General features: G+C 25.7%; 2 protein-coding genes across 4 annotated transcripts; one reads left to right on the plus strand and one right to left on the minus strand.

Moving 5' to 3' along the window:
• The first annotated feature begins 38 nt into the window (after positions 1-38).
• LOC129608616 (probable prefoldin subunit 2) lies at positions 39-1,193 on the plus strand. Its single transcript, XM_055520249.1, has 2 exons — positions 39-680; positions 734-1,193. Exons 1-2 carry the CDS (start codon positions 550-552, stop codon positions 1,041-1,043), a joined length of 441 nt encoding a protein of 146 aa, XP_055376224.1. The 5' UTR covers positions 39-549; the 3' UTR covers positions 1,044-1,193.
• A 50-nt stretch (positions 1,194-1,243) lies between these two features.
• On the minus strand, positions 1,244-4,714 carry LOC129608612 (molybdenum cofactor biosynthesis protein 1). 3 transcript variants are annotated; one of them, XM_055520242.1, is made up of 6 exons: positions 4,472-4,527; positions 4,305-4,389; positions 4,073-4,219; positions 3,360-3,900; positions 2,954-3,261; positions 1,244-2,044 (listed from the first exon to the last, which is right to left on the minus strand). In XM_055520242.1, the coding sequence occupies exons 4-6, from the start codon at positions 3,887-3,889 to the stop codon at positions 1,404-1,406; spliced, it is 1,479 nt and encodes a 492-aa protein (XP_055376217.1). In that variant the 5' UTR covers positions 3,890-3,900; positions 4,073-4,219; positions 4,305-4,389; positions 4,472-4,527; the 3' UTR covers positions 1,244-1,403. The 3 variants fall into 3 exon arrangements, with proteins under 3 accessions (XP_055376217.1, XP_055376216.1, XP_055376218.1); XM_055520243.1 differs by lacking the exon at positions 4,073-4,219 and adding an exon at positions 2,565-2,668 and having other exon boundaries at positions 1,908-2,044; positions 4,472-4,714; XM_055520241.1 differs by lacking the exon at positions 4,073-4,219 and having other exon boundaries at positions 4,472-4,714.
• Positions 4,715-12,533: the final 7,819 nt, after the last annotated feature.

Consider the following 12,533-nt stretch of genomic DNA (forward strand, 5'->3'; position numbering starts at 1 on the left):
AAAAAAAAGGAAAATTGAAGTTTTTTTTTCAATATTTTAGAAATGACTAAATACAAAAAGTGAGCCGTGGGTCCAAAAAATTTTATAAAAAAAAAAAATGTGACAAAGCGGCAACTGCTTCGTGCCTTTTTGAATTTTTAATGCATTACTAGCCTTATGTAGTGCTTGCTAATGATGAGAAAGAAATGTAAAAATATTAAATTTATTGGAACTATGAAGCACTATGAAAATCAAAGTAAAGTGCTATGAAGAATCAAAAAGAGGGTGAATCATTAGTCATCTGTTTTTTTATTTTGGGCGTAAAAACATTTCTTGTGCTACCAGTCTATTAAAGTTGTAGGTCATATCACACTCATCACAGGTAAAAATCATTTTTGAAGTATGTCATATTTTGATAGTTTTTAATGTCAATTTTTTGACAATCTAAATCAAATCTGGAAGTTTGTCTTTGCTAGTTTGCTTGTTTCTTTTTACTATAAAATAATATATTGATTCGGAAAGAAGTGGTAATTTTTATTTAACATCTGCTAAGTATTGTTAAAAATAAATATGGCATCAGAAGCAGCGAAAGCACAGAAAAAGCAAGAAAAAATTATTGGAGATTTTCAGATATTAAGAAATGAACAAAGAAATTTAGCAAGCAAACTAACAACTTTGGAAATGGATTTAAAGGAGCACAAGTAATGATTATATTTCTAACCTAAAAAATTTGTTTATTGAAAGTTAATTTTAGAACTGTGATAGAAACATTAAAAACCGTGGATGAAGATAGGAAATGTTTTCGCCTAATTGGTGGAGTACTATGTGAAAGGAAAGTTAAAGATGTTCTGCCACAGTTAATTGAAAACAGAGATAATCTGGAAAAAACTCTTGAAATTGTTACGGATCAATTACATAAAAAAGGTATAGAACTCAATAATTTCAAAAAAGAACACAATATAAAAATTAGGGGGCAAGAACCTACAGCAAATGAGGAAAGTGAATCGAAAGATAAAACTGAAGAAACGAGTGAAATAAGCCGAAATGTTTTAGTTTCAAATTGATCTATGATACATATAATGAAGATTTAATATGGCATTTGCAACAACTACATATAATTTTTTTTTTGTTAATTTTATAAGTGCAGAAATGCGTTACTCTTTAATCGACTTATTATTTAACAACTAAATTTTGGACAAAAACATTATAAACACAATTTTGAAAAATGTGTAATAATTGCTTTATATTGAAATTAAATAAATACTTCAATGTAAAAAAGTTTTGAGCCCATTTATTGTAAAGAAATTCACTATTTATCTAAATTAAAATAAAAACTTACAGTCTTTATTTATGTTGCCTTAAATTTTGTTTAAAAAAGAGAAATACCTATGATGCCTAACCTATGCAATTTTATTCAACCAAAACTAACTTTTCCTATATGAACGTTTTCCACCAGATTTCGACAGCAGTTTGATACATTTAATTTCAATTTCATGAGATACCGCTTTGCACATATCGTAAATTGTTAATGATGCTATAGAAACGGCAGTAAGAGCCTCCATTTCAACTCCAGTTTTTCCATGACATTTTACAATAGCATATAATGTAATTTCATTCGTATTGTGTGGGTTTATTTCAGCTTTCACTTGCACAACTGAAAGGAAAATGTTATGACACAAAGGGATTAACTCAGATGTTTTTTTTGCTCCTAATACACCAGCTATTTCCGCTAGAGAAAGTACGTCTCCCTTTAATATTCCGTTTTCTTGAATTAATTTTGAGATCACGGGTCCAACGAATACAGTTGCCGTTGCTTCAGCAATTCTTTGAGTAGAATCCTTGTCGGATACGTCAACCATTTTAGCTTTACCCTCTGAATCAACATGAGATAAATTTGGAATGACTTGGAATTCATTTTTCTCTCGGTTTACTGGAGTAGATGATATAAAGCGTATTGCATTCAAATCCATGCTTCTAAACTGTGTTTTAAATTTTAAGTATGTTAAATTTCCAAATATTGTTTTGAAACTTGAGCAACATTTAAAAAATGTAAGATTTTGATTATCTGAAAGTAAAATTATATGTGTGTATTTTGTAATTGTGAAGAAAAATATAGATTGTGGATGTTTTTATAGAAAGAAAGTAGGGTAAAGTAATAACAAAATTTTTTTCAACTTCGAAATAAATTTTAAATCCATATTAAAATATGATTTTAACTATTAATTTAAAGTGTTATTTAATAGAGCCTTGAAATTTTTATTGAGAGGTAGTCTTCGTACATAAAACATATTGCATGATCTATGTATAACATAATTTATTTAATTATATTATATTATAATATTGTTTAACACATAAATTCAAACGAAAAAATTTGTTCATACATAAGATTTCTTAATAAATCTTAAGTGATTTGAAAGTGAAATTTTCGATGTTGTACAATATAGAACAGATGTATGACGCACCTAATTTAATAGGTTTATACTATAAGCTACTATAGAAAATTCTATTATTCATTTTGATAACTATTGGAAAAAGTTTAAATATTTTTCTAAATCCATTTCGAAAATGGTCAAAATATAACTAACCTTATTTATGTAATAATAACGAAACTTAAACATTGTTGCAAATATAAATTATCCCCCAATTAATATCATTGGTCGATTTTTCATTTGAGATAAATTCAGCATGCCTACAAATATATAAAAAAAAAATTATTACATTGGTAAAAATATTCAACAATATGATAATGAGCAGGCATTGAGAAGTAGCATATCTTTTTTAATTGTACGTTTCACTTTTGCTAGACACTCTTTTAATATTTTTCCTTTTCTAAATAATCTTCTTTTTGGGTTTTTCAGAATGAAGTGTTTGATGAAATGTAATGTTATAACTTTAGAGATTTAAGAATGAATAACAGTTGAAATACATATACGTATCGGCATACATATTTGAAAGAGTTTAATATTTTTCTCACCTGCATGCTGTTTCTTTTTTCTTTGGACTGCACTTGAAATTAAGGAAATCAAATCATGTTCAGGCATATTACTTCTAATAGCTTCTAGTAACGAAATTTCTTTGTTTCCAAACAGACAAACCTTTAAATTTCCATCAGCTGTCAGCCGTAATCTGTTACATGTTCCGCAGAAATGTTCGGTCATGGATGTTATAAATCCTACTTGGCCTATGTAACCAGGTACTTTGTAAGCTTTTGAGGTATCGTTTTTACCGTTTTCAAGAGCATAAAAATCGGGCCATCTTTGCTCTATAATATTTAGGGCCCTCCTATATATGTAAACATTATATCAAATAAAAAAGTTCGTCATTAACGAAAGTGTACGTATGTTTGTACATGTGTATGTTTGTTATTATGCATATCTTACCGAAATGGTACCATATTATCTGTTTGCCACTTATTTCCTGAAAATGGCATATATTCAATAAAGCGTACATCAATTTTTCTATCTTCAGTGAATGCAACAAAATCGCAAATTTCATCTTCATTGAAATTTTTCATTAAAACGCAATTAATTTTTGGTTTATACCCCAGTTGTATTGCCAGATCAATTCCAGCTATTACTCTTTCCCAACCCTTTCTTCTTGTAATTTCTTCATATTTTTTTGAGTTCAAAGTATCAAGGCTAATATTAATTGAGTCTAATCCAGCTCTTTGCATTGGTACAAGCAAACGCGTTAATACTAAACCATTAGTCGTTATTCCGACATTGCTTAATTTTGGAATTTCTTTTAATTTCGCAATAATATCTACAATGTCTTTTCTAACTGTTGGCTCACCACCCGTTAGACGAATTTTGTTTACTCCATTTTTAACAAAAATTTTTGCTAAATATAACATTTCTTCTGTAGTTAGTAAATTTTGATTAGCGGTTAATTTTACTCCTTCTGCTGGCATACAATATTTACCTAGGGGATAACGATTATTAATCATAGTCAATTCATTGAATTGCCCGTCTTATTAAATATTTTAAAATACATAATATGTTTAGGTAAGTAGATATCTTATGAGTAAAGAAACATCGAAACTTTCACTTTATATTATTTATATTTCATTAGATTTTTCCAAAAACAAGTTTACCTCAACCTCTCTTAAGTAAATAAGTACATGTGTATGTACTATGTACTTCATCGTACAAGTCAAGTATGCACTCTATTTTAGCATTTGCCATATTTTTTATCTACATACATATTTTATTTAAATTTAAGCCACGTTTGGTGATGTCACCTTAATATAATTTTAATTATAGAAGAATATAGTAGGTATATTCTTAAAAAGAAAATGCGAAGTCACTGTGTTTTGTAATACTTACATCTTAAATTACATTTTTCAGATAACGAAATCCTTAAATATGTATGATATCTTCCAAAAGTGTCAGTTAGTGCGGATTTTTCTAGCTAAAAATACAATAATTTTTTGTTTTTGAAAACGTACTTTTATTTTCTTATCATTTCACTTTCATGTATAGGACATACTGACCTTTTCATTCAACTTTCTGTTACTTGTTTTATGTATCTCTAATTTTTCAATGGTTGTATTAACTTGGAAATCTGTTTTCTTTGAATATTTACATATTGATAAAAGTTGCACTGTAAAATATTTCTTTTTAAGAAAATTATTAAACATTTTGCAATGGAAACCATATATTTTTAATCACTTAAATCTGAATTGCGATGGTGCTTATTTACAAAATATAACCCAATTTGACACTGTATTCCGAAGTTCAGGTGATTCAGACAGAAAGATAAACAATAAACACAAACTTGTATCTATTTATTAATTTAAAGCAGAAAATAACTTAAAGCTTTTAAAAATGGCAATATTATTTTAGCTTTATTAAGCTTTCCAAATAAAGAGTCAAATCATTGTTATCAGCTAAGGTGCTGTTTTTATAAAGTGTTAGATATTTAAAAGTAAAAATTTATGTTACCCAGCATTTACACATACAAGTTACTTGCATGCAAGTTTGTATAATATTAATTGTCAATTAGTTTTTCGAAATGTCAAATTACTTGCTATTATGACGTAGGCGTTTAGCAAGTTAATTTTTGAAAATGTCTTTGAGAAGAAAACAACTAGCAATATATATAATTGTTTATAAATTTTAGAAACCATAAGTTTGCTAAGTTTAATTTTTTCAAAACAAAATTCAAAAATTTTAAATTAAAAAAAAAAAAAAATCAAAACAAATTTTTTTTTGTGAATTTCTCAATATGTCAAATTACTTGCTCAAATTACTGGCAGCAAAATTTTCTTGCAAGTTGAACTGCAAGTAAACAAGCAAGTAGAAATATTTCAATGTGTTAGTAAAATTTTTGTATGTATTGCAACTTTCTTGCAAGTAACTTGTACGTGTAAATGCTGGGTTAGATGTTTAAATTTGAATAAGAGCGCATTTATAATGTTTGCAGCTTTTACTTGATATTCGTTTTGTGCAGGTTAAAGTAAATAAACGATTGCAATTGTTGTTTTGGATCAACATCACGTTATTTTGTAAAAAAGCTGAATTTTAATTTTTTTATTGAAATGTAGCAAATAATAATAAAATTAATACAAAATTTTATACAAACTTTTAATTTGAAAAACAAAAATTGATTTTAAAACATTTGAAATTTTTGAAAAGAAAAACTACAATTTTCTATTAGGAAAAACAAAAAAAAATCTAGTAATCAAAAAATTTTTTCGAAACTTTTCTTGGTAAAAAAAAATGGTAGGTTTTTTATTTTCGCCAGTTTTTATAAGAAATAGTACCTATATGGTTAGAAATTTTTAAATGCATTTTTCTCAAATTGGGTGCAATTTAAAAATTTAAAAAAAATATTTTCGCAATCTAGACACCATTTGGCGTCTGAAGTTATTAAAATTATCCAGCTGGAGCGAAATTTTAAAGACATGCCATACAAATTTTGACATTTATTCTAATAGAATTTTTTTTTAATAGAAAAATTTGATTTTTTTACACAAAATGGAGTTTGTAAATTATATGGTAGGTATATTATGAAGTAAATAAATAATTAATAAATAATTTAATGGGATTAATAAATTTTAAGCAAATTTCTACAAAAAATTAAAATTGGCGTACGGCTGATGCAACTATAGAGGGGTTCTATGTAAGCAAATAATTTCAAATATGCGATTGAATAGAAATGGATTTCTTAGAAAAAAAAACATACATAAATATTTGAGAATTAGCTGAATTTTTTAAGAAAATCTGGTGTTTGTCTTGAGAAATTTGTAAAATTTTTGGGTAATGATAAGGTATTTTTCCAAATGTTTTGATAACGGAATATTAAACTGAATCTAATTTTAGTTTTAGCAACCTCTTAATTTTAATTGAATATTTGGCTCACAATATTTTTGGTGTTTGTGCTATATCTTCTGTACCATAAAGAATTTTTTAATGTTTGAGGGCTTAAATTTAAGCTTAAGCAGCTGGACAAAATTATATAAAAAAAATTTCAAGTTTTCGAAAAACTGAAAATATAAAACAAGGGAAAAATTTGATTTTGCCTAAAGTTCGAGTGCTTTGTATTCCGAAGATACATAAAATACAGAATCGAGCAACATGTTTATTTTAAGCCCTTTACTAGGCCATTGAGAAACTGTTTGTTTGAAGTTCCCATCTTTTTCAGAACGGAAGTTATAATCAAGAAAAATTGGATAAGTAAAAATTTTGTGAAAATTCGTTAAAATCCCTGGAATTTGGAATCCCTTGAGATTTGGCATCCAGTCCGGAACAAATGTTTTACCCATTTTCGATCATCTAACCAATAGTATATGTTGTTGTATACTTTTCTGAATCACCCTGTATAAAGTCTATACATTTTTTAAAAATCATAAAAGGAGAAAATCAGAGTTACTTTCTTTACGCGGCAGCCTTATATTTATCAGGGCAGTATTTCAATAGAAAATAAATTGAGGAAAACATATGAATTATATCGAAGTTAACCCGATAGAAGCAGTTCGGAAAGATTTTTAATGCGTTGGCCTTATACTTTTCAGGGCAATGCTCTCATCGTAGCACATCGAAAAAAAAATAACAAAAATTTTCAAGAAATTTCGATTTAAAAAAAAAACTATAATTCTGACTTAATGAGCTTTATTTCGAAAATTATGGCTTAAATCAAATAGATTGTAAGACCGAAAATAAAGGGCAATCAATCTGTTGTATGGTCCCGAAGTTATAAGTATTTATTTATATGCAGGAAAAGTTCGGTCGTTTTTTTTTAACATGCTGTATCTCGAAAACGAGTACAGATCCGAAACGAGTACAGATAACGAATCCGCACCCCACACGTTTTTTTGCTTGCAATTAATCAAAGAATAATCTCTGACATTATTTGCCTTCTTATGTGAAACACCCTGTATGTTAGATCCATACATACCACATAATAAAAAATATACAAAATTATGTATCAATATATTATATAATATCAGTTCTTATCACGTAATTGCTGAAACAGAATCATATATGTGTGTGTTTCTAATACAATATTATTTTGATCAAACCCAACTTCCACCCGTATTATGCTTATGTACATAGCAGCGATTTTCAACCTTTTTTACATAACGACACTCAATATTCTATTTATTTTCTACAGCTGCGCACTTTCAACGCATAACATAAAATGTTTAAGATAAGTATAATAATATTTAGTGAATAATAGGTACTCTTCTGTCAATTTTTTAGTTTTAGAAATGTTAAAATCCAAACGAAAATGTTATACACATTAATGTGTATTATATTTTTACTTTTTATTTGATTTGAAAATTTTACGAAATATGGATTGGAAATAAAACTAAAACAAATATGCAAATTTTTATTTCCATGTAAAATACTCACTCAGAGCTTGCACGGTGCACGCGGTTCTCAGTTTAGAAAATATGTTTTGGCATATAAAAAATATGTAAAATATAAACATAAGAACTTTCATAATTATAAATATGTATATGCACATACAAACAAGAATATATCGTTTAGATACTTGTAAACATGCGTAAATAAATATAGTGAAGAAGAAGCCGTTTTTTGATGCCGCTCGTTGTGGCTCATTACCTTAATCAGTAGATTATTTATGTTTTGTCATCTTTTATCGCCAAATTTATTTATGAAACACGAGCAAAACATAATTTTTTTTGTTCTTCTTCCTTCAGTTTTAGTTGCTTTTGTTCATGAAATTTTGCTTTTTTTATTTTTTGGAATAATTAAGAAAACCTCTTTTATAATATTTTATAGTATAGTTCCGTCAAAGTAAACTTTTACTTTAAGCTTCGTTACATCATTTAGTTTTCCGTTTTTTAATTCGATTAAATTAAGGCAATTACGGTCGCAAGACATTGTTATTTTTTACTTATACAGAAATTGAGAAGCTTCTTGTTGAAAAAACGTTGTTAAAAATTTGAAAAAAAAAAAAAATTTATATAACGGTTAATTTTAACGGTTATTTTGTCATTGTAGTGCATGCCTATGTTGTTTCACAGTTTTTTAATTTATAAAATTTAATTGTAAAAAAAAAGTGGAATATTTCGGACTTGCATAGGCCGTAACTCTATTTTTGTGTATAAAACTTTCACTTTCTAACTTAACGGAAACTAACAGACGGAAAGTACCTTTTTCCCAAATTTTTTCTTTTTATATATGTGCTAAATTAAGTTTCTTATGTATTTTCGAACTTTAACTTTAAAATTTAATCAAATATTTAGTTTGTGGATAAGTATAAGATTTTGTGCTTAAAATAAAAACTGAAATTTTCTAGAAAAAAAAAGTTTCAAATTTTCTTGAGTCCACTGTAAATTTATGAATAATAATGAAATGTACGTATATAATATGTACGTAAATAAGTAAATAGATGCGAGTATAGTTAATACGAATACATACATATATATGCAAAAATATGTATGGGTATAGGGAGGAATAAATTGTATTTAAATTTGAATTGATATTAAAAATTGTATTAAAATTGTGTACGAACGAAAATTATGTATGTATATATTAGTGGTTTTTACTTTTGTTTTCACATTTTTGTTTTTAGTGTATAAATAAATAATCAATGCCTTTAAAAGTCTGGCGCCGCCTCATTAATTAAATGATCACTGATTAGGGGAAATCAGGAGATTCCCATGAAAGTAAAGAATTGAACTATAGCAATTATAAATATAAGTTACCAAATTCAATTAGTGAATAATACTTTTTAAATATTTGGTTAATAGACATTAAAATCAACTAGATTAAAAAGTTCATACACTTTATGTATATGCAATATATTAATGTACCTGTAAAAATGAGTAAATTTTTATTACATTACAAATTACTATAATCAAAAATTTCAATTGAATCCATTAATTGTATTAAACAGTCTATGACTTGTGCTATAATGATTTTGTAGCCTGTGAGAGCTTCAATATTGTAGTAATATTGTTATATAATATTATATGTACATATATAATTCAGGTATATCAACTCATATCATAAGTAATTTTTAAGCATTTGCTTAATCAATTAAGGGATCAAATGAATATTTGATCCCTTTCACCATTTATTTACCATTTTTTAAATAAAATTTGACAAAGCTTAGATGAGATAAATTGTAGTCTGTAATATTACAAAATTGCAATAATAATTTATATTAGTATAAAATTCAACTCAGTTAATTTTATTTTCTGAAATCCATGTACTATAATGCGGTATTAATGAAATTTAAAAGTTAAGGTATATTTAAAATTCTTAGATTATATTAGTTTTTAATTAGACTGGATTAATTCCGTTTTAATTTTTATGCCGAAAAATTATTTTAGCCACATAACAAACAGTTCAGTTTAATTTCATGATTTTATTAGATTTTTGAATATTTTACCAGTAGTAAAAAATAAATATTTTTAATAAAAAAGTAATAAATATAAAAAAGTTGTTCAAGAATAAACAATAGTATGTATGTGTGCTGTTAAGTAAAGTATCCTGTAAGGACGAAAGGCAAGTTTAGAGATAAAAGCATTGCTTTTTCACAGAGTAAGTAATTTTTGTTATTGATTCTTTGATTTTCGTTTTTTTTTTTCAATTGTTTATTGATCGCTTCATTGATGTGATTAAAACTTTGTTTCAAGGATGAAAATAATAACTAGCTTTTAAGAATAAAATTGAAAGTAATTAATTTAAATGTTACTTATAATATGCAACTATTCTATTACTTAGTTATCGAACAATTTGAGCTGAACGCGATCAAATTAATTTACAAAAATTTTTACCTACGACAAAGTTTGTTTTTATTGTTATGGTATTTCTTCTTTGCTGGCTTTACTTTTTATTTTAGTTTTAATTCTGTTTTCAGGTTTCTTTAGTTTATAATTTTCTTTATGTTTTGCTCGTTGTTAGTTAAAGAAAAGATTTACAACTGGCATTTACAACGTAACCTTTTTTAAAAGATGCCGACAAAGTAATAAACCAATTAGGATATCAAAAGGACCGACATATAAGCTGATATTTTATTTTTGCGTTTTAGTTTATTTTATTTTTCTTATTTTTTTCTTTTAATTTATTTTTTATTTTTGGTTATAGTTTTATTCATTTTCTTAAATTTTCAAAACCATGCGTTCATGTACAATTTATGTTTTAGTATTTGAGCATTATAATATCCTTCCTGTGGTGGATTTTATTTTATCACATAGTGCGTTTGTTAATGTGTGTAGTATGCAAGTTGTTTAATTTTTTTTAGTTTTTGTATTTATAGTTCCTTTAAAATTTTTTTTTATTTTATCTTTTTTTTTATTCTTAATTTTTAGTAAGAACTATACCGTACTTAAATATATGTACTTATACCTAGTATAAATAATAGTAGCATATTTAGTGTTACCATACATAGAGGAAATGGCTCGATTGATAAAAGTAGATAATAAAGTAAATAAAAAATTCCTATAACTGTCTTCGGTTCGGAATTAGAATTGAAGTAAATTAGAAGTGAAATAACGATAAATTTCATGGCTATTAACTGAAGTTTTCGTAAATCTTTTCTTTTTCACATTTTTGACAATTAGAGAAGTTTTTCCTAAGATTTTAATAGTAAAGTTGTAGGAATGAATAAATGGTTTATTTTGTCGAAAACAAATTGTTTTCTATACCATATTCAGTTTTTAAATGATCGTATCTCGAAATTAACAATATTAAAAATTTTTCCCAAATTGTAAGTTTTGTGTAAACCTCTAAAGAAGCAAAAGTGTTTTGCAATCAAATAATATAATTGATGCCAAATTAACATTTAATTAAATCCCAATCTAATAAGGTATGTCTTTTGCTTTCATCCCAAAAGTATAATATACTTTTTTTTAGTATAGCATAATTTATTGATTTTTTTTTTATTTTGATTTAGTTTTGATTTTTTTCTATTTTTATTAGAACAATCTTAAATTTGAAGTGTTCCTCGTCCAAATTAAGAGTTTCTGTTTTCTATTAATTTATTTTTGAATTTTTTTTTAATATTTTACACGCATATGCATAATAACAATTAAATATAAAATTCTTGTGATATGGCACTACTGCAAATCGCTATGTTGATTTGTTTTTGTTAACAGTACTGCTCTTTTAAAAACAAAAAATAAAAATCATAAGCATTATCTCGCCTTGGTTCAGTAAATAAAAACAGAGAAAAAATAATAAGAAATTTAATAGTGAGGACAATTTTATTAAAAGACAAAAAAGAGAAAAAGTAAAAATGAGTAAAAGTTTACTGCAATATATTTATTCGATTACAGTTTTTTGCATTTAAAAGTAAAATTGTTATCTTTCAATGATTTTACTACAAAAGATTAATTTAGTTACAGTTTTACGCATTAATTTTTCAAAAGTTTTGCTGAAGAAGAAAATACAATTTGTTATGTCAGACTGTTACGATTGTATGACACTTTAAAATAGTAAATTAGTACAATAAAAAAAGTGTAAATGACATTATTAGTAACCTTGTATGAAAAATTAATGTCAAATTCTTAATATTTGAATACATATTTATAGATTACTTATTATTCTTTATTATTTATAATATTAATAATATCTGTTTTTACTATTTCATAATAGAATTTCCGTAGAGCAAAATTTTTACCTTAACTGCTATTCGGTTTAAAGTGCTATATGATCGGATTTACTAATACGAGTACAAATAACGATATTGGAATTTATGTTTTTACAGCTAAAAATTTGGAATTAAAGAAAATCGAGATAAACTGTAAGAAATTATTTTAAAAATAATGATGTGGCTTTTATATTTTGACGTTTTATTTTATAACCATTAATTTTTTTCTTAATAAAAAAATTGAATTTGATTTCAAAATTTCAATTCATTAAAGTTATTCAATCATCTACATATAAATTCTTGGAAAAAAATAAAAATTTATATGTGAAATAGCTATGGGTTTTAGACAGCAATTTTTGTTTTTTTTTTTTTTGCTAAAGCTTACAAATTTAAAATATTTTGAAATGGCTAATTAAAATTTATTTAAAGTTCAATACAATACATGCTAAATTTACATAACATATATTGAACTATGTGCAATAATG

This window comes from Condylostylus longicornis, unplaced genomic scaffold (genome assembly GCF_029603195.1).
Source record: "Condylostylus longicornis isolate FDR11 unplaced genomic scaffold, ASM2960319v2 ptg000033l, whole genome shotgun sequence".
NCBI classification, from domain to species: Eukaryota; Metazoa; Arthropoda; class Insecta; order Diptera; family Dolichopodidae; genus Condylostylus; species Condylostylus longicornis.

Bases quoted from the DNA above. Each gene is read 5' to 3' on its own strand.
- LOC129608616 (XM_055520249.1), top strand. From the start codon at position 550: ATGGCATCAGAAGCAGCGAAAGCACAGAAAAAGCAAGAAAAAATTATT. The intron at 681-733 runs GTAATGATTATA...AGTTAATTTTAG, and splicing joins ATGGATTTAAAGGAGCACAA to AACTGTGATAGAAACATTAA.
- LOC129608612 (XM_055520241.1), bottom strand. From the start codon at position 4,618: ATGTTTAATAATTTTCTTAAAAAGAAATATTTTACAGTGCAACTTTTA. The intron at 3,901-4,304 runs GTAAGTATTACA...GTTATCCCCTAG, and splicing joins TGAAAAATGTAATTTAAGAT to GTAAATATTGTATGCCAGCA. The intron at 3,262-3,359 runs GTAAGATATGCA...TTACATATATAG, and splicing joins GATAATATGGTACCATTTCG to GAGGGCCCTAAATATTATAG.